This window comes from Colias croceus, chromosome 19 (assembly GCF_905220415.1).
Source record: "Colias croceus chromosome 19, ilColCroc2.1".
Lineage (NCBI taxonomy): Eukaryota > Metazoa > Arthropoda > Insecta > Lepidoptera > Pieridae > Colias > Colias croceus.
In genome coordinates this window covers 7956889-7979530 of record NC_059555.1, presented here as the reverse complement: position 1 = coordinate 7979530, position 22642 = coordinate 7956889, and the positions used below count along the sequence as shown (strand labels likewise).

At 32.6% G+C, this 22642-nt stretch overlaps 1 protein-coding gene across 2 annotated transcripts; it reads left to right on the top strand.

Moving 5' to 3' along the window:
• Window positions 1–2346: 2346 nt before the first annotated feature.
• On the top strand, window positions 2347–22554 carry LOC123700584 (ceramide synthase 5-like). Of its 2 annotated transcripts, XM_045647842.1 has the most exons (9): window positions 2347–2826; window positions 3850–3970; window positions 6620–6640; window positions 17894–18115; window positions 18396–18617; window positions 19590–19708; window positions 20781–20925; window positions 21551–21642; window positions 22165–22554. In XM_045647842.1, exons 1-9 carry the CDS (start codon window positions 2648–2650, stop codon window positions 22172–22174), a joined length of 1131 nt encoding a protein of 376 aa, XP_045503798.1. In that variant the 5' UTR covers window positions 2347–2647; the 3' UTR covers window positions 22175–22554. The 2 variants fall into 2 exon arrangements, with proteins under 2 accessions (XP_045503798.1, XP_045503799.1); XM_045647843.1 differs by lacking the exon at window positions 6620–6640.
• The last annotated feature ends 88 nt before the right edge of the window (window positions 22555–22642 follow it).

Below are 22642 nucleotides of genomic sequence, written 5' to 3'. Positions count from 1 at the left end.
ACGATAATGTTCAGTGTTGCCAACTCAATTTTCGAAAAGGCAGTATACCAACAGCAAAAAAGCACTACTTTGTGTATTTTCAGTCTTAAAGGGCGCTAAATCTTTAAAAAAATTCTTTGCTTTAGGCTAACCTTAGGCTTTAACCTAAAACCCTTTCTATTAAAAGAAACCTTTTTTTACTAAGAAAACACACATTTAAGTATTTATAGGCATTAAAAATACGATTTATACGGCAGCTATTTTAATTACCGTATTACAATATTTTAGACGGCAATTAGCTGAACTGAAGTAAACAAAAATAATATCTATAGGTATTGCGTTCTTAAATTCAAACATCTATCTTCGAAAACATTAGTGTCTATCATATTTATTGTACTCCTACTCGGATGTTGGTTGTGCTGTTTATTGTATTGTTGTCATTGAGTGCTTTGTTTTTAACCGACTTCAAAAAAAGGAGGAGATATCACACCGATTTTATATTTATTTTGAATTTACAACAAAGAATACAAAGTTTGAAAACTCTTCATTCTAAAATAATTGCTTATGACAATATTATTTTAGGATGTCTTCAGTGTAATAAGAAAAAGAAAAGAAAATGTGAACAAAGATTGTATCACTCAATAAATTTATCATAGGTACTACATGACTACTACATGAACTTTTGTAAATGTATATAGTGAAAAAATGACTAAATGACTAGGTACGTCTTGCTAAAAATACATTTAATAGATTTTGAAAGGTATTTACTAATATGTATCACTAAAACTATTAACTAATACTAGGTTGTAGTAGGTATTGATATAAATTTATTTAATTTATAATGTGTTAACGTAATATAATAATATATACTATACAAATGACCGCGGATATCAAAACTATTTAGTAAATAGCACATCTAAATAATATGCAATAATTAATGATATTAAATCTTTTTTACATTTTAGTTTCCTTTTTTTTAAGTTGTTTTTAGTTATTTTTAATGTATGTACAACTATGATTGATCATTTGATTTTTTTTTAATTATACCTTTTTTTATCAACTGGCAATTTAGTTTAGTTTTCTCCGTTTTCTCTAAAAATTTCTGGCAACACTCATGATGATATCGGAACGATTTTATCGGACAATGTGAAAGGGCAAATTGTATCCGATATTGGATATCGGCTATCGGCCTCCGATATCCGATATCGGATCGGATAATGTGAAACGTTGACCGACCGGCGACCATCAGTGCGTACGTGGTGCGTACCTACCTACCGTCGGTCCTGACGTACTCAGTTATATTAATGTACTCTGTGGACGATACGCATCAACAATTGTATGACTATGACACTTGCGCATGACAATACGCGTGCGTATGGTTGGTCCCTTGTAGATAGTTACTATACTCTTTGGGTTGGTCTAGCTATGAACGGTTTAAGGTTTTATGAATTTCCATACATATGACAAGCGCGACTGACGTACGCACTGATGGTCGGTTAAGCTCTGCAACCAGCCAAGTGAACGTATCTCATTTTTATAGATATAATTCAAAAAAAAAATTTAAAATAGATATAAAAGTCCTCAATACAAAACATCTTTAAAATCCAATAAAATCGATACCTAATTTATTCACAGACAATTTTGTTTCTTCATCTGTTGTCAAATTGTCTCTATGGAAAATTTTATAAAAAGAAACCTGACATTCTGACATTGACGCATCTAATAATGTTGCTAATGTTTTAAATTTTCCCTAAAGTTATGATAAAATTAACATTCACATCAGTTATTAGTTTAAGATACGAGGAATGATTAATTATTGTAAATAAAAAATAGATATTATATTCAGAAAGAAAACAAAGAATACAAGAAATTCGATAAAAATTATTCGAAACATTTTCTAGAGTTTTCTTTTAGAATTACAAAGTAATTAAGCATTAATTTTCAATTATCAGAATTGAATTGTTAAGCCATAAATTGTATTAAAATTAAACACTGTATTAAAATAAAATTATTGATAGCCCATCTACGCTAGTAATTTTTTGTTTTTGGCAAAGTGCAGAAGAGTCACAATTGTCAGATATACTATTTTATAACATGTACATAGGATATTATATTTATACTTATGTATGTTATATTATGAAAGTTAAATCATTTATAATACTAATATCTTTAATGCTCCTCTACACTACTCGCGAAGTTGAACGAGGTTAGACGAATAGAATAATGTGGAGAGGCAGTTCGGCTTACTTCGTCCAACTTTACCTCGCCTCGTCCGACTTCCGTTTCGCACGAAGATATCCGAAGTGCGTTCTGAATGTGAACGTATGCGCTCCTCGCAAACAAACAAACACCGCCGCGCCGATCGCGGACTTCGGCCGAGTACTTCGCCGAGGAACTTCGCGAGTAGTGTAGAGGAGGCAATAGATTCCATTAAACTTTAATTTTGGGGGAAATAATTTAGTATCTGGTCACCCTGCTATCAGTCAAAAATCAAATCTTCGGATAGATGTTGAACATACTTGACGTTTCGTGATAAAATAGAGCGATTATTTCGGAATATCTATTGTTAACGAATTTAGTAATATATGGCCTTATTTTGTATTAATTCGGTGTTAAATTGATGGCGAGAGGTTTTTGGTACCGGTATTATTAGTGTAAAGTGGTGATAATGTTACGTTACTTATTGGACAAATTTTGGGATGAAGATGTGTGGTTGCCGCCGAACACTACTTGGGAGGATATAGCTCCTGGTCCAGATAAAGAAGTGGTTTATAATGATCACAGGCACCTCTTATATCCCATACCCTTGGCCCTAGTAGTTATTGCCATACGCCACGGCTTAGAGAAGTGAGTTAAATTTATTTAGAAAAAAAATTTCAGGTGTCGGCGTTACTTCTTTAGTGGGTCACTGCCTTCTTATTATCAGTTGAAAGTAACATGATAAGAGAGAATATTGGTTATTACATTTTTAGTTAGTAGGTAACCACTAGTAACTTGATGATATAAAAGTTTTAAATATTTTGGAAATATGTATTTACATTTTATTATTTGTGTTATGAAATTAGCTAGGTTTGAAAGTATTCTGTGATCCTGCACACAAATTATTTTGATAAATAAGCCAACAAAAAGGTCACATTTAATTATTTAAATATTCAATAGGTAACAGTTTTTGCCTAATTTGAAGATTTCAAATATTCCTCAAAATAATGAAGATTTAAGTAGTTACAATAATATTAAAATGTTTCTATTATAAATAATTACCATGCCAAAATTATTTAATTGCAGTAAGCAAATATAAAATTATTTACAGCTAGCTTCCGCCCGCGACTCCGTCCGCGCGGATGTCGGTCTTCGCGTGGATGGTTATTTCTCCATTTTGAGTACCTCTGTCAATAACATCTTATAAATATCTATTGGTCCCAATTCCCAAATATGGCTAGGCCTATAATAATACGCAACGTGTGTTCGCGGTTCTACGGAACAACGTCTATGGATAAAACTGAAAAATTAAGATTAATTTTTTTCTACGTATTTTTCCAGGATAAAAAGTATCCTATTTTACGCCCAGGATAATAAGGTATAATTATACCAAGTTTCATCGAAATCGAACCGCTAGTTTTCACGTGATTCAGACAAAAATTTTTTTAATCACATATTTGGGTTTGGTATCGATCCAGTAACACCCCCTGCTATTTATTTTTTCAATATTTTCAATGTACAGAATTGACCCTTCTACAGATTTATTATATGTATAGATTACAATTACCTACATGACAAACTAAACTTTGAAAATTAAATTGAATCCACATTTTTGATTCATTTCAGTTTCAGTTTCAGTAGCAAAAAATCTTAAACACAACTTTTTTTCAGATATTGGTTCGCCCCATTTGGTAAATCGCTAGGAATAAAAAACACAAGGTCCAAGAAAGCGCCCAGTAATCCAAAACTTGAAGCGGCTTATCAGGAGTGCTCTAAAATTAAACACAAACAGGTGAGCTATCATTTATCTAAATGGAATATCTTATCTTATCTAAAGTACATAATATAGTAAATTTTTCAATAAAGAGTAATATATTATAAATGAAAAATGCATTAGGTTTTTAAACCCGTTAGATATTAATAGGCTTATCAAAGAAAAGTATAAAAGGTTAAAGATATAAGAATTAATGAACTTTTATCATATACATACCAGTTTAGAAAGCATCTCCAATGTTTCAGCCATATGTTCTTAAATTATTAATATTGACTACTATTTGTCTAAAGAAATATAGGATTAACAAAAGTTTTTTTCAAGGAAGTAAATATTATGCAGAATGTTAAAAAAAAAGAAGAAAATCGTAAAATTTTTTTGTTCAAAAAATTGTTTTGAAGTTGATTTTTTGTTCAATTATTCTCAATTCAGTATAAAATAAATTAGCTATTATAATTATGAGTGTATTGTTGCATGGTTTGTCTATGTGTGTGTGATGTGTGATTAGAAATAGTTGTGTGCACTATTTCAACGATTTTCCTTGTGGATATTATAGGATAATGGTATAAAAAATTAATGGGGTTTTAATGATTCAGTTATATTAACATGTTTCGTAATTAAGTTTTAAATAATACATTGTATTAAAATTCATTCATTGGTTTGGACATTTGTGACTAAAATGGTGTTAATGGTGCTAGAAGCTAGTTAAGTTTATTACTTGTGAAGATAAAGAATGGTTTGTTTTATAAATTTCGAAATAAATATTGATGAATTGTAAAAAATCGGTAATGTTCTTTTACAATGCTAGTCTTCCCCTTTCTCTGCCATTCTTCTGGTATTCTTACCCATTAAGCTATCCTCTCCTCTCCCGTAATTTCGACCATTTGCAAAATAATTTCGTTTCTTTTGTGTCCTTTGCTTGTTACATTAAAAAAAATGCTTTCAAACTAATCATCATCATCATCAGCCCCTAATGTTCATCAGGACGTAATCCACCACGCTGGCCAAGTGCGGGTTTGCAGATGTCGTCGAACTTTTTGATTCTTCGACATGTCGGTTTCCTTACGACGTTATTCAAAGTTACATAACGGTATACCCTTAGACACTTAAAACTAAAATAATGGAATAAATTCGATCGACTGAATGACCTTCAAGACGTACAACATCTCAGTCTCCCCGTGACCACGCTCGCTGTAAAGTGTTCGAAACGTCGGGAAAATAATAGAATGAATAAATCGCGTTTAAAATCCGTTAAAAAGTCTTTAATTTCTAAATGTATAATACTCGCGTAAAATCAAACCCTAGAAAATACTAAATTCGATCGCTCTGGCGGGTCACGGGTGGCCGAGTTGGTCAGGCATCCGCCCCGGATTGGCGTGAAAGGATATGCGGGTTCGAGACCCGCCTCGTGATCGATTTTTTTCTATTCTTTATAAATTTATATAAACTTATAATATTCAAATTTCAAAACAATGAAAATCTTCCAATTAAATCCTGGACACAATCCATTGTTAATGAAATCTTGCATCAAGTACCTACATATTATCGCGAATATACTTCCGTTTGCAGTGTCTGCGATTGTTCCTGATATAAGTGTAATATTGTTTACCACACTGCACTTTATGAACATGACTCATTAGAAACTTTAGATAAGATTATCCCGTATACGAACATTTTATAGATATGAGCACAACTGTTAGATTGGTATTAGTTGAAATTGAATTAAAAGAAAACAAATACATTGTAAAAATTGAAAAATTATATAAAAATATTTGCAAACATCTATTAAGTAGGGCTCAAAAAATGTTGTGTGGTTTTATGAAACCACGGTAAAAGTGAAAATTTTTTATAGACATTTAACTAAAAATTATCGTATTTGTACGATAATTATCGTACGTATCATGCGTCACGCGACATGCGCTACACAGACCAAAAAGTTTGAGACGATGACAATTATTAAAAAATTAATTGTTATAACATATATTTCGATGCATATTACTCACAGATAGGTAGTAGAAAAATGCATAACGTACATGAAGTAGGTATAGACGAATTCAAATCTACCTGAATGTCATCAAATTACCAGCAATGACAATTTGCACTAGAGCTCAAAAATATTATCATTATGTCAAATTAACACAGTAACAACTTGAATGTATTTGAATATTATTGTACCTAATTGTATGATTATACAGCCATAATATGATAGCGTAAAAAGAATTGGTCAAGTGCGGGACGCGGGTCACACTCGCGACGGTTCAGTACATCGCCGGTATGTTTTGCAAAAAAAGTTCCCCATTCAATTTTTTATTTGTTTAAAATCAGAAATACATAAGTATATCATCTCTAAAAAATTAAAATATCTAGCTATCATGGTTTACGAGATACAGTCTGGTGCCAGACGTATGTGCAGACAGACAGCGAAGTCTCACTAATAGGGTCCCGTTTTACCTTTAACCCTAAAAAGTGACGTGAAATAATCTAACTATTTTAGTTTATTAACTATCTCTTTTCTTTTTTCCTCTGCTAACAAATTCTTTGTCTTAGCATTCATTGGTTTCAATGCATTATATTTTAAAGAAAATATAACCATTCTATTTCTTCAGAAGTAATTAAGGTTTGGTGTCGTGTGGCTTGTGTAACCTCTAACTGTGCTTCCTTTCTTTTCAGTTCTTTTTGAGCAGGGAACAGGTAATTTTTGCACTATATTTACATTATATAAACAAATTTTAAGGTCCACAAAGATATTGGTCAAGTACGTAATTTTTAACGAATATTTCTCTTTCTCTTAGTCGCGATTGAATATATTGCTTTTAATTAAGTTTTTTAAGGTTTTTTTTACATCTTGTTCTTATAAAAAAAATGAACATGACTTGTAGGACCTCAAAAGTTGCTATAACTATATTATGTAATATATGTATAATGCACTTTATATCTTACTTCTCAGAAAAATGCTGTATATGTATTTGTGGCTTGATAGTTAGATTATAGTTTGCATGCTGTGTTACTTTAGTGATACAAATGAATGTACTAGAACTTTGGTCTGCTTACTGCATTATAAACAAATTAATCTTATTCACGTAACTTAAAATATGAACGTAATAAGTCTGAGTTTTTTGAACATATAAAAAGAATTTGCGTTAATTAAACCAAGTGTATCCAGCAACAGGAAAAATATCGTGTATTGTCTATTATTATTTTGATAAAAACGATTAGTTGGGTTATTATATTTTAAAGGATATAATATTATTAATTAACATTAACGAATGGAATATTAACGTATCATATTGCGAATATTTATTTTCAAAACCACCCAACTATGTCAACTGTCCAGACACTTTTAAAATTTTCAACAAATTAAAAAAATATCCAGTGGGGTTATCCACGAAATATTTTCGGAGCGCAAAAGTTTACGCAACGGTTTTTTATTAAATTGTAAAAGATGAATTATTTTAGTTTTTTTTGTCATTATTTGTCTGGTGTCAAGAATTTGTACACATTTTTTTTAATAATCGATTTTTTATTTATAAGTACATAACATAGAGATCTAGAGAGATGCCAATCGCTTGCGCTGAGTACGAAACCGGCGGCCTTATTAGCTAAAAATCAGCAGATAACGACCACCGCGCAACAGCAGCGCGACAGGTTCGCGACTGGTCGCAAAACGTCAAACAAATTCGTATTATGTAAGCAGTTGCGTCGCTGTCGCACAACATCTGCTTTCTTCGTCCGATGCACTTGATTTTGTATGGAAAGCAGCGACACTCACAATCAAGTGGCAACTGTTGGTACTACGTATGTTTATAAACAAGCACAGACACTCGTAGTTCTCCCTCTAACATTTATTAATTAATAAACATGTTCTTGCCATTGTTTATAAAACCGTAAATTAAGATATTATTAATGTATGCGACGACAAAATTTAATACCTCCTTATTGGTACAATGCTACAATTATGTTCGAAAACTTATCAAAATTTTTAACCTAAAACATTTTGCACACTTACCGCAATATATTTTAATTATATTTATAAATATTTGATGATCTTAGTTAACAATCAATAAAATACACTATATTTGTGAGTAATTTCGCGTTTTTATACACTTTAGTGACGATAACACAAGCAGCAACTAGTCAACAACAAGTATTAGACCTGTCGCATATTTAACAGATGAATTGCTAAGTTGTTGCTGTCGTGTTGCTGTCACAAGTCATAGATAATACCGCTTGCAAAGCAACCTTTGACTTTACATTAGCGACAACTGCATTTTTAGTTTTTCAGTTGCTCGACAGAGGCAGCACTGTTGACGGCAGATTATCTGCTTGTTGTCTGCTTTTACGTAATAAGAAATAGACGATTGACAACAGCTATTGTGCAATTTTTGGTTGTTGCTTGTCGTCTGCAAGATACGTAATAAGGCAGCTGGTGTCTCATAGCAAATTTACGCACACAACAGTAAACAAAATAAAAACAATACTTCGCGTTGTGTGCGTGTCATCACACAAAAATTTGAGAGCGACTATTCGTTCGCACACTAGATTGTAAGTGACGTACGTATACAGCACCACACAGCTGCAGGATATGCGTTTACGATAGGGATTGCTTGTCGATAAAATGAGAAACGTTAAAATTAAAACAATTTATAGGCAATACAGTAACTAGGTAGAAAATAGAAATGGACACCTTGATGGTAGCATTCATGGTGATGAAGTACATAAAGCATTGCCTATTGACTTATTGTAAAGTAATATAAGTATGAAATAAGTGACTTCTTTTTTTAATCCATGTATAATAATTATTAATTACTATAAAATTATTGCTCGAGTACCTATCAAATAATAATAATACAATCAGATATTAAGCTAATAGTAATACATTGTGATATAAAAATAAGGTAGTAAAATAATACATAATACGATAAAAAATCCGAATCTTATCGACATGGACACACTCGACGCGCATCCTCAACTAACGACCGCGAGCAGCGGCCTGTACTACACGATCGAACGTTTTGTTAGCTTTAGTATGTTCATTATACATTGCGGTATTCGAACTTCGCGTTTGAATAGAGTCACGTACAGAAGAAGCATTGTAAACTATTTACATAAATTATTGTGACTGTCGTTCTGTCACATAATGAAACCAATAAATCACTCTACGTAATATTGTTTTTCAAATTTTAGTAAGAAAATCGTATAATTTTCAGTACTTACCGATGGTATATGATTCCATTTGACTTAAAGTTGCTGGTTTCACTTCGATTTTTACAAACTTTAACGGAACAACACGGCATTGTCAAATAATACCCGGCCGACGGTCGAACGTCAACTGAATGCAACAAACAGCATGTGTTCTTTTTTTGGGCATATTGCTGCGACACCGGCCCCGCCCCCTAACCATATCTCCCTTTAGTTTCTGTGATCTGTGGTACATAATATATAATCCATCGATATTATAGATGGATCTGAAATTCGTGAAATCGCTTCTGGGTAATTTTTTGTTTTGAATCACCTTGCTTTTAAGTTCGGTTGCAAATAATTTCAATCTAAATGTTAGTAAAGAATACTAAAAGTAAACTGAATTCTTAAATGTATATACAATTGTATTAAATCTATCAAAGATTCTTTTATTATAGGTGTCTACGTTTAAGGTGTCTACCATACAGTTATAAAAATACGATTTTTTTTAATAATAAAGTAGTAAGTAGTAATATGCAGGCATATTAGAAAGTTATCAAGAAATCAGACGAGAAAAGTGTTGTATGAAATCTGATAGGGGTTCATTAATACATATTAAGAGGTCTAAATCAATAAATTATAATTGACGACCCGCATGGGAATTACTGAGCAATTCTTTATTTGTATTTATTAACGTAGTTAGTTCTTTATACAATTTTATATTTTTAGTGTAGTTATTCATTGTTTGAGAATGCGTTTAGTACACTTACAATAACGCTCAAAAACTTTGTTACTTTTTTCTTAAAAAACGTATGTACAAACATTTATAAATATCATTGTATGTCGCCGTAAGGTGGTAAAAACTATATATATTTTATTTATTAATCTAAGTCGCGTTTGATTATTTCGAATAAAGCCTCTGAAAAATACCTTCTCGAAAATTTTACTAATATTTTAAAACTAGCAAACGAATTACAGTTAGTAGGTGCGCCAAACCGCCAAGTAGATAGTTTAAAGTGTTTCTGTAATGTTTGCACACGAACTTGAAATGTCGAAGGTGTCACGATGTTGCTGATAAGTCATGTCTTCGTAGTAGTACATATGCGAATACTATTGATTATGAGAAGTATACAAGACTAAGCGCTTCTTCATGATTGGGTTGAGTTTAGTTAAAAATAAAAGTTAAGTATTATTATATGTAGTAAGGTTTACACGATTGACTAGAGCCGCACGATTTTTACCGCACGGACATCTTTTAAATTACCTCATCAAGTACTCAAAGTTGGATAGCATACTTTGCTGGCTGGTCACTAAAAAAAATTAAAAAAAATAAAATCGACCGTGCTTACTGACTACTGTATACGTACGATTTTTATCTATAAAATATGACGAAACAAATTGTTTTCATCACATGCCCCGTTGTATTGATGATGATTGTCTCAATTGTCTACTAGTTGATTCTATGATGTAATTGACATATTTTTTCCCATACTGTGCTAACAATATGTTATTGATTTTTATTACTATTTTATTAGTGTCGTTAAAATTGTAACGACAATTAAAAGGGGATTCAATTTAATACTGTATAATATAATCTTGATTTATTAATTATTAATTTGTTTTTAATTTTATTTGATTAAAATTAATAATTAATTTTATGCGTTTTCATGAATCCATATTGCTAAGTAGGTACTAGTATAATTTTATATTATAACTAGATTTTTTAACTAAAAATTAGCTGTTCAAAGTTCAAACTGAGGAATAAAGAATCCCTTCTACTGTTAAAAAGAATCAGTTTAGCCCTTACCAACATATTCAAAATCAAATTTCCATTCATATGTTCTTCCATAATATTATATACATTGTGTAAGAAATTAATGCGCATTTCTGAAATATACGATTTAATAAATGCCACTGCTCTGAAGGCCCTTCAAACTCATCGGCCTCATTCGCACTAGCGCTTTAGGCAAGTCCACACAGAGCGAGCAGCCTCGTGAAGCAATTACCAACACCACAAAACACAGGACAGTTCTTTAGCATATCATCTAAAAATAAAATGTAATATGGTCATGATTTTAAAAAGAAACTTTGCAGATTCTTGCCGCTTCTTCTCCGTAGAAATGAGAAGTCTAATTGAATTAATAATTAATGTTTGAGTTTGAGTTTAAATTAGTGCCCGAAACAGCTCGGTCTGTGTGGACATGGCTCAGCCGAGGAAAGCTCGTTTGACGTAAATTTATTCACTCGAGCCGCCCACAAGGCAAGTTGCAGCAACTTCGCATAGCAATTGCTTATTGCTTCGCGCGGCAGCTCGCTCTGTGTGAATCCCGCCTAATTGCGGAACGGTTAGTATTCCTGCACTTTTTAATTAAGCTCTGCTTTACCACATATCCGCTTTTAAATGCCCAGTGTGTGGAGGATATAGTGCGTAAAATTTCTTCGTATTGAAGCCAATTATACCTACTTATAATTTGTTTTGTTTGAGAAAGAGTTTTTTAATTGTTACTGCATTTTTGTGATCCAGTATTTTGAATACTGGTTCAGGAATTAAGTGACCCAAGCTTATTAAAAGTGTAGGTTCCATTTTAAACTATGCTATACATGAGACAACTTCGCCTGGTCTCAAAAGGATATTTTTCTAACTTTTCTAAATATCTTTATCAATGCTCCGATTGGTCATAGCATTACGTTATACAGCCTAATCTTTTTCGATAATTCAACACAAAAATAATTATTCCTAAGATACTTAGATTGTAGGCAGAAACAATCAATCAAAATTTACAAGAGAAGAAACAATTTGCCGAATTTATTTGTGACTGGTGACTGGTGTGGGTTCTGGGTGCTGCTCTAGTTGCATATTGCGATGAATTACAGATTGTGCATACTGTAGTATAAATACGCCTGATATTTATGTGTTTACTTAATATCTTTGTATTATTGGATCTTCAGTTTCCATAGCAAATTTGTGCGTTAATAGCGTTTTTTAGGGGCAATATAATTTCCAATTTGGAAAAGTTATCCTTTCGCAATACCAATATTTAGAAGTTCAGAATTTTAATGTTAAAAAATGTCATGACGACTCAAAAGTGCTTTTATGAAAAGTCTAATTGGATAAATAAATGTTTGAGTTTAGAGATACTTCAATATCAATAAAATGGAACTGAACCCTTCACTTTAAAAAAAGTCCAAACTAAAATCGCGGCGATTTCAAACGCCCAAACGAATTAGGAGCAAGTGTTGTATTGTTTAATTAGAGCTCCAAGATGTTATTTGTAATGCTGTATGTATAGTGCTTGTATTAATGTGTTTAATCATTTTTACGGTCCACTTTAATTACGTTAATTGAAGCATGGAATGCGTAAGCGTATCTAGAGAATAAACGTATGGTAATGAAAATAATGACGGCTTTCAAAGTGGAGATGGTTCAGTCAATGGAAAAGCCCATACATAAGAACCGAATTTTTGTATCCTAAAATTGAGTAAATAAATCATTTCATATAAGGCGCTAACTTCGGTTATATTTCACTCGAAGTTTTTGATCTGCAGTAAAACATGAGACATAAAATTATAATATTAAAATGATTTTTAAAGCTCTCCTTCATGCCGGTTGTTCTTCATAGAAACGTTGGTAAACCAAATAAATAAATTGAAGCTGTTTTCCGAATCCGTGGTAAATGGAAGAACTATGCTATTACGATTCAAAAGTGTTTCTTAGAGAAGTCTAATTGAATAAATAAATGTTGTTTGAAAGGTTTTTTGTATATTGCAATCTTTTAATAACCTAAAGACGCTGTGAATCGCCCTAAATATAAGAAAATAAAAAAGCAAGTAAAAAGACATTCTGCAGTAGAGCTGGACAGGGGCGCTTTCATTTTCGTTCCTACGTCACATCTGAATGCGGATCGCGGATGGATGCGGATTAGCGTATATTTGACCTACTTACGCTAAATATTTACCACCCGATTTGCAAACTAAGAAAAACAAAAGAAAAAAAGTCAGATGTGAAGCTTCTTGGACAATAGGTATTCAAAGATACGAAAATCGTCGCCTTACTCCATGACGTGACGGTATTTCCATGACGTGACCTTGTAATTTTACTCTTAACGCGCCTTTAGAAGTTTCGCTTCAAAAGATTTTAACGGATTATTATATTATTATCCCGACGTTTCGCACACTTTGCAGAGACCAAGGCAGAGACCGTAGTCACGCTAAAAATCAAACACAAGAAAATACCAAGACAAATTGAATATAGCATCTTCAAGAGAAAGTACGTAATGATTAGTAATTTTTCCAACGTATTGAATTAACGCAATTGTACAATCATGTTAATACAGTTATCGATTTATTATCTGATACTCGCGATCCACGTGTCGAAGATTTGCCGTGTGAATGGCACGCAAAACTTGCGCAATTTCAATCATATTAGTGGCAATGCATCTGTAAGCTGTATGTTGGTTCATGTGTGCATATATGAAACGTTGTGGGAATAAAAGTAACAGGATTATGTAATTTCTGATAATACTCGAGATACGTTATTTCTAATTTTCTATCATGAAACATCATTTTATAATAGATGTGACGCAGTGGGCACAAAATTATTTTAAAATTCACTAAAGTCGTTTCCGCATCCCTATAATATTTTATAGCTATATTAAATATGCACTATTTAGAAATGAATATTAGTTTTAAGAAAATAAAAGATATAAATGTAGCAGATTGTGCACAAGTGATAACTGCGTTAAAAACAACCGACTTCAAACTTGCACTTGCAACATTTACAAATAAATACAAAAATGCTCATAAAATAAAAACTACTGGGCCTATCAGGATAAAATTTTTATGGGACCAATTCGACACCATCCCGCATCGAACAAAAAAAGAATCACGTAAATCGGTTCAGAAACCTCGGAGTAATCGGTGTACATACATAAAAAAAAAACATACCGGCCGAATTGATAACCTCCTCCTTTTTTTTGAAGTCTGTTAAAAATGTGCCTCACATTATTCTAGAACTACATAAACTTAACGAAAGTACTCTAAAACTCCAATTAACTATGTAAGTGTAAATGATAAAACGGTCGTCCTTATGAGCATCGTTGAGATTAATGAAGCAGTTAAATAGTAAATTACTAAAGATAATACGGTTCTTGATTATGCATATTATTATAACGGAGCTGCATGTTCACTCAAAGGGAACTTTATTCATTGGACCAAATGTAACTGTTTTATTTTTTGTAAACGAATTTTTTTCTCTTGGAGTTGGAGAGGGTCTTGGAAGTTGAAATAATATAGTATCTATTTGTTTTTTCTATGAACAGTTTCCGCATATAAACGGAATAAGCTAAATATTGACTGGTTGTAGTATGATTTCTTAATCATTTTAAAAAGCCAAAGTCACTCAAACTGGAACGTATTTCCGTCTATTTTTATAGTGATCTTGAAATTAATGTAGGATCATAAAACGTGATCATTATACCAATCAGTTCAAACCCACTTATTTATCTAATATATAAAATTCTCGTGTCACAATTTTCGTTGCCATACTCCTCCGAAACGGCTGGACCGATTCTCATGAAATTTTCTGTGCATATCGGGTTAGTCTGAGAATCGGCCAACATCTATTTTTCATATGTACCACGGGCGAAGCCGGGGCGGACCGCTAGTATATATATAAAATTCTTGACTCGAAAGAAAATTCGTGTTCCAGGCATTTTCGACAATTTCATATCTACATATATCTCTTTCAATTGTGCCGTAATAAAGCAATTTTTAAACAATTTAGATAGCGATTTATAAACCCAATTTACAACAATTCATACATGATTTAACCGCGCGTGGCCGTGGCCTCTTTACGAGAAATTAGAGACACTTAGACACTGGAGCTTACAAGATAAATAGTGAAAGATTTACTATCGTCAAAGTTTTCTGATGTGTCTAAAATCTTAATGTTTGTTTGGGATGTGGCGTCTGACGGAAGTATAAATCACTTGGACGGTTGATGAGCTATAATGGGTAGTGGGATGTGGAATTGCAGAATGTTATGGATTCGGTATATTTTGCACGAGATTGCTAATGTATGTTGTACATATTTACCTCTTTCCTGGAGAACATCGAGAATTTAAAGTCGTAAAAGTTAAATAGAGAAGCCGCTGCTCAATCTTGTATTGTCGTTGAATTCATCGTTGTCGTAGGTGGATCTTAATCTAATAAAATTTATTTGTGTCTTTTTAATAGTTGCATTGCTTCACTGGATAACGATATTCTAACATATTTAAAATCACCGAATTCCTTACACGTGAGCGTTTAGTGCTCCACTTAGTACTAGCGCATTATACACAAAAGAGCTTTTGGTCCTTCGAAGCGGCTGGCAATAGCGCGCAATTAACGCAGCTATTGGATTCTGTGTAGTTTAGAAATCTCGACGTTTAGCACAATGTGCGTTCATTGAGCGACCAATTATCACGGCGAGTACTAAAACAGACCTTGGCTTACGACCCACTTTCGTAAGCACCTCCAATAAACGTTGGAAATGAAGTCGTGTGTGCACTTGCTTTCAGGGTTTCAGATCCAGCTGTGATGTAAATGTGTTATGCTTAGTGGTGATTGTATTTTATTTTGCGGTAGCATGGATGCTTGAGTTATTGAATTCAATTCGATATATATTTATACGTAGATTTTATAATCTGAGATTATTCTCAAAATTCCTTCACATTATATCTATTTTAGATTAAATTTTATCACACCTGTCTTACCAATTCGTCCGGTTGAATTTTTATATTTTACTTTATTACATACATTAATTACTTGCACCAAAATTTCTAAATTTATAATTACTGCAGTATAAATTTAAAAGCTGTTAAAAGCCGCGAACTTTGACTAAGGCTGCTGCTGCACATAATTAATATTCAAAAGTTGCATGCTTCGATTGAAACTGCTATCCATTATTCAGATTAGAATGTCGTGTTGCGGAAACATATTTCCTACATAATGTCACTATTACATTTTGCCACATTGTCCTAGTAATTTGACCCTGACGACTTAATACTTATATGCTAGTTTATATGGTATTCCATATAATCCTGTAATTGTAGGTCAATTTCTTCTGCAGACTGCACTAGAATAAAATGTTGTTAAAATGTTTATGAGTAATTGTGAATGATTCTGTACCTAATATGTCCGAACTTCCGGCCAAAACATTTGTCATTTATCTCCTTTGGGAACGAAGATAACGATTACGGGCTGTTTTTCATTAACAGGATAAAGATCATATATTTATAATTTTGCTCTGTTTATGTTTTAGTGATTATTTTGAACTTTATTTAACTGGCTAAAGCAACACAGGCTTTATAGCATATAATATCTACTTTTGCGTTATTAATTAATCTAAATTCGATTCTCAAATGTCACATATCTCACAAAGCATAAAATTACCTGGGTTCTATATCCGTAAAAGTGTAATAATATTCGTCGTATTTCCTGTTAAGAAGGACTGCACTGAAACCCATATATGTTATCTGTAATTTTGAAATACTGAACATGTTAAAATAATTCGGAAATATCAAGAACACAATATCGAAGCTATGTAGATATGGCAATCAGAATCAGGGCGTAACTCCCTTCCATGATGACGTCAGCAGATACTTAACAGAAAATATAACACAGATAATCGAGGATTACACATATTGCGCTTTTATTGTCAAAGTGACGAAGGCATGTTATAATCATAGGCTGCGTTGATAAGCAAATCTTCTGTCCCATATTGATAGCGAGAATGAATGGGCGATAACCAGTATCAGGTGTTTCTCTGCGTTCTTTTGATAACATTTTTAAAATACGAAACACGTGCCTATCAATTTTTCAAGTAAATTCTCAATTTTTGCGAAAAGATTTCTGAAAAAAGGAAAATCTCGCTTGAGATTAGATTGGTTTCGCTTGTAGGTAGGTGGTAACTACATCATACTCTTCTTCATGTATATTTTTATGAATCATTTCACATCCTCGGATCTATCTGAGGATAAGATATGATGATCCAGACCTAACTGAAGCACTGTTTAATTATTTCTTACTAGGTTTCTGCCCGCGGCTTCGTCCGCGCAGTCAAAGAAAAACCCCTATAGTTCCCGTTCCCGTGGGATTTCCGGGATTGCGTCATTTTCCCGGGATAAAAAGTAGCCTATGTCCTTTCTCGGGTATCAAAATATCTCCATACCAAATTTCATGAAAATTGGTTCAGTAGTTTAGGCGTGATTGAGTACCAGACAGACATTAGGTAAAATTAAAATTAATGCTAAAAATATGTTTTAAATAATAATTATACAACATATAAAAAGCAAAACATGTTGCAACCTCATTAGCACATACTGAAATAAAGTAAATTAAAACGTCTGCATCTGCAGACATGTTAATGTATGTTTTCGTATGTAATTATGTTTGATTTTATATTTTACTTTTTGCGTCGTCATATGGTATTAAATAATAATCATGTAGATGAGCTTTAAAGAAATATGATTGCAATTTATATTAAACAATTATTCTTACCTTAAATTTGCTTTGCTAGGTATTGTATTATCTGCAATTTGCCCTTAATCATGCTATACTTTAAAGTGTAATAGATTATTCAGTAGAATCCTAGATGTTTTAGCTATTTACATGTACTGCTTTTTAATGATACGCACTCAGCATATTTCCTTATTCATATTTTAATTTTTATTGTAATTCTTCCATCTTTTGAAATGAATTGTGCCAATATCCTACTTTCATCTGCAGCTATGTGCGTTAGCAAAGCAGCTGGACATGACGGAGCGGCAAGTGGAGCGCTGGTGGCGGCTCCGCCGGAGCCAAGACAAGCCCTCCACGCTCGTCAAGTTCTGCGAGAACCTGTGGAGGTGTTCCTTCTACCTGTACAGCTTCTCGTATGGAATGTTTATCCTGTGGGATAAAGAATGGTTATGGGATATTGACCAGTGTTATATTGGATATCCCCATCAGGTGAGTGATTGAGCAGACACATTCATGATTTATTTGCATAATATGAATAGGTAATGTTTACAGTCAGTTTAGCTCATGTATAATAATATATACGAACTAAACTCACAACAAAGAAGTGACAGAATCACCAGAAAAACTTATTAATAACTTTGTTAGTACTCCCACTATCTCTATATTTCTTAAGTAAATTTTACTATAGTTACGAAACTTCTTTTTGTAAGTTACCCATTGTGCTCTCTATGCCATTTTCAAGAAAATAGCTCTCGTGTTCTTTCCACAGGGCGTAACGAGCGATGTGTGGTGGTACTACATGATATCATCTGCCTTCTATTGGTCATTAACGCTGTCCCAATTCTGGGACGTCCGACGCAAGGACTTCTGGCAGATGTTCGTGCACCACATCGCCACCATCGCGCTGCTCTCCTTCTCGTGGGTCTGCAACTTGCACAGGATCGGGACACTAGTGTTGCTGGTCCATGATTGTGCTGATATATTCTTAGAGGTAATTTTTTCAACTTTCGCCAGATGTAATGAGTGTTGAAGAATTTTGTTAAGCGATTGTGTATGTGATGTGTTTTCGTCAGCAAAGTCTCAATTATGTTAGTACAAAGAGACGTTTTTACGGTACAATTATAATTTGGAGATTGTTGAAATATTTTTATTAAAAAAAATGTAAAAAAATGCAAATTCAGTCCAAAGAATGAATGGAGTCTTTAAGTTATTTATTCTTATCTGTTTAGTTGATGTGTCTCGTTGATCACATCTCACTGAGTCTCCCAGAATTCTAATTTAAATGAAGGAATAAATAAATGCACAAACATTCGCAGTAAACATGCTTTGTTTGGATAATTAGACGAACATACTTTCACAATCGACGTTAAGAGAATACGAACCAAAACCGCATATGCGCTAAAAAGAGTCAAATTAAAACTTTTTTACTAATGACTTCGCGTATTGTACTCGTGGAAAATACGCCAGAAAAGCGAATACACTTAAATCTTCCTAGTTAGTCGTGTTATACGGAAGTTTTCCGCACAACATCAGATTGCATTTTGTCAGTTTTAAACTTCAAACTACAACTCTTTTCTCATAATAAGTCTTACTAGATAGTGGGACATCTATTCTTTATCACTATTAACAACTAAGATACAAATAAATCCAACTACTTAGTGAAGCTTCACTTACTCGATTCCGACCTCATGAACATTCACATTCAAGGGTCAATTAATCTTGGTCCTTTTTCTTGTAATTGCACATTCAGGACCAAGAGTAATTGATCCTTGTTTCAAAGTAGTAGTATATAGTAGATAAGTTATAGATAAACAATAGTATAACTTGTATATCTTCTATTGCACGCAGTTCTTTATCTTATCCTCTTATCTAATTCCTCGATTTCCGTACGTTTTTCTTTGAAGCTAGAAGAGCAATAAGAATTTAAGGATGTTATATGACGATATTTTGGTGTTAATTTCAGGCAGCCAAAGCAGCGAAGTACGCGAACTATCAAAAGTTCTGCGATGTGATATTCACAATATTCACCGTCCTGTGGATCATCACTAGATTAGGGATATATCCGTTCTACATTATATGGAGGTAAGGAAAAAAGTAAAATTTAGGATATAAGGAAAGGGTAAGGTTTTAACAGGCAGGGCAAATTTGTCGCAACTGAACCAAAATGTTTTTTTTAATTTTGTTCCGGCTAATCTCTGGAAAGGCTGGAAAGACTTTGTCGGGATTTGAGACATTGACAGATTGCTGATGTTAAAGGTAACATTAGGATAAAAAGAAAACTCATTTTTGCGGGTGAAACCGCGGGACGAAGATAGTTCTAAATGACTATAAGGCAACGTTATTCTATGAAATATGTATAATTTTCTAGGAAATGTGTGTTTGTATTTAAAAGCAATGGATTGCTACCTGAAACAGATAGTGTTATTTCAATTTATACATTTCCTAGTATTACAGGTGATAAAATAGTTAGTCAAGTATTTATAATATTACTAACTGTGCCCCGCGGTTTTACCCGCGTTGCTCTGCTCCTGTTGGTCTGAGCGTGATGATATATAGATTATAGCCTTCCTCGATAAATGGGCTATCTAACACCGAAATAATTTTTTAAATCGGACCAGTTGACTGAGATTAGCGCGTTCAAACAAACAAACAAACTCTTCAGCTTTATAATACTAGTATAGATTTTAATATTATTATAGATTATTATTGGCCTATTTTTAGCGGTTTCTTAGAAACGTGAAAAATTTAATGCAATCTTAATTTCTCTGAAAAATATACACACCGCCTTACACTATCACTTCCGTTTGATTTCCTGATAACGAATTGACGAATTCTTTCATCACCTAATTAAATTATTATGAAAAGTTGCCTACTAATGACTATTCAAAATTTATAGTATTTGTTTAAAAATATACACGAACGAAATTAAATGTATCCAAAGTGGGTGTCATGATCAAATTTGGTAGACTGTAATAATCACATGCACATGCACAACTCCTACCCATGGTCTAAGTATAAAAACTTATATTAGGCTGACTTTTTATTAAATTGAAGTAAGAACGTGTACGTGTGCGTACGTGGATGAGTGCGTGTGAGTGCGTGTAAATGTGTGTACGTGTGTATAAAAATAAAACATTATTATTTACAATTCCAGTACATCAATAAGAGCGCCCATGCTGTTGCCGATGTTCGCCGCGTACTATATATTCAACTCCCTGCTTTGTCTATTATTGTGCCTTCACATGGTCTGGACGTGGCTGATACTGCAAGTCGCGTATAAGGCCATTAACGCGGGGAAGGTAAGATTGTGACGTCATACATGAAATAATTAATTAATGGAAAAAGTAGGGTAGTTTTTAAATACTTACTGATAATGTTCCGAAGCCTATTTGATGTTTATTTATTTCATTGTTACTATAAATTAAGGCTGCGAGACAATTATCAGTTGGCCCATTGTCATCAAAAATCATTTTGTATAAAAAAATAATTGCACAGTGCAAAGCAACCTAAAAAATGTTAGGCCCTTTTGCTTTTCTCTAAAAACAGATTTTTTTCTGTAGTATTTTTTATAAGCTTTACATAACATATCCCCAGGTTTAATAAAATTTTTATTTTCTTTTTATCCACATATGCGAAGCCTCGATACGATCTACTTAATACTTTATAACAAATAAAAATGTGTGCGTGTACTAGTGTACACACGTAAGAAGTGAAACTTCTTTATGAGCTTATTTTTCAAAAAATAATTTATTATTTGCAACTTTACAGAAATACCGAATCCCGCGTGGTAGGCATAAGAAAAAGATGTAACGGAAAAATGTCACGCGTAACGAAAAAATGTTACACTAAATTTTTTCCAACCCCGATAAAGAAATTTAAAAAAAAAAGAATTATAATAAAAGATATATTAATAAAATATTACAGATGGAAGGCGACATACGCAGTTCGAGCTCAGACGTTAGCGAAAGTTCGCATCAGTCGAACCACAGTACTCCCAATAGATTGAGTCGTAGGAAGTAAGTGTTTGTTTGTATGTTTTTTTTTGGGAAGAAATTCCTTTTCGCGCGTTGCGAAAGTAAGGCTAGATAGAATTAAGGCCAAAAGTTGTAACGACATTTTTCGCTATAGTTGTAGAGCTCTCTCATAGAAAGCGAGCCATTTATTTTAGTAACTTCGTTCTATCCGGGTGTCCCTTGATACCTCCCACCTTTGTTTTTTGTTATTTTTATTTATTTTTTGTTATATTTATGAAAATGGTTTATAAATATATTTTTTGCTTTAAAGAATAAGAAGAATCGATCATTATGCCTGCATCCTGATTTAATTAAACGTGCAAAAAATAAAGTTTTGATAAAAAATAAATATTGAAAATTTTTAGTTTGTTGCATACAGCATTATACAATTTGATGGGGTTCTTATTTAGAATTTGATGCTCATAATTGTATAAAACTCTACTAAGACATGGTCTGTTTTATAATCGTATCTAATATAAATGATGACTTTTACAGTTATTCAAATAATTATTTTTCTTATTCCAGGGAGAAATAAACATCTTCAAAGGATTCGAACGTTTCGCAAAGGTTTTTACGTGTTATACGTATTAAAATTACTATTATTTTTCTTGCAAGAGTTGATCTTGAACATGTACTGAGTTACTATTTTTTTATATAAGTTTTATCGGCCATGGATACAAAGCTTTCGGGCAGCATTTAAAAAAATGTTGCCAACTTAAAATATTACTGTGTACTTTTATTTAACTTGGTTTAAAAATTGTCTATTTTTACTATTTTGTGTTGTGAGAGATTAATAATTTGGCCTTTTTATGAACACCAAATAATTATATTGAGATCATAAAGATAATTAAGTCCAGTATATTTAATAATTCTATTAGCTTAATAAAAAAATAATTAAATATCATTGAGATACTACGTATGGAGGAGACACCACGAACAAAATCTGTGCGCAATTTTTTTGCTCTAACTATGTTTTAAAAATTATTATCTAGTTAGGTACTTA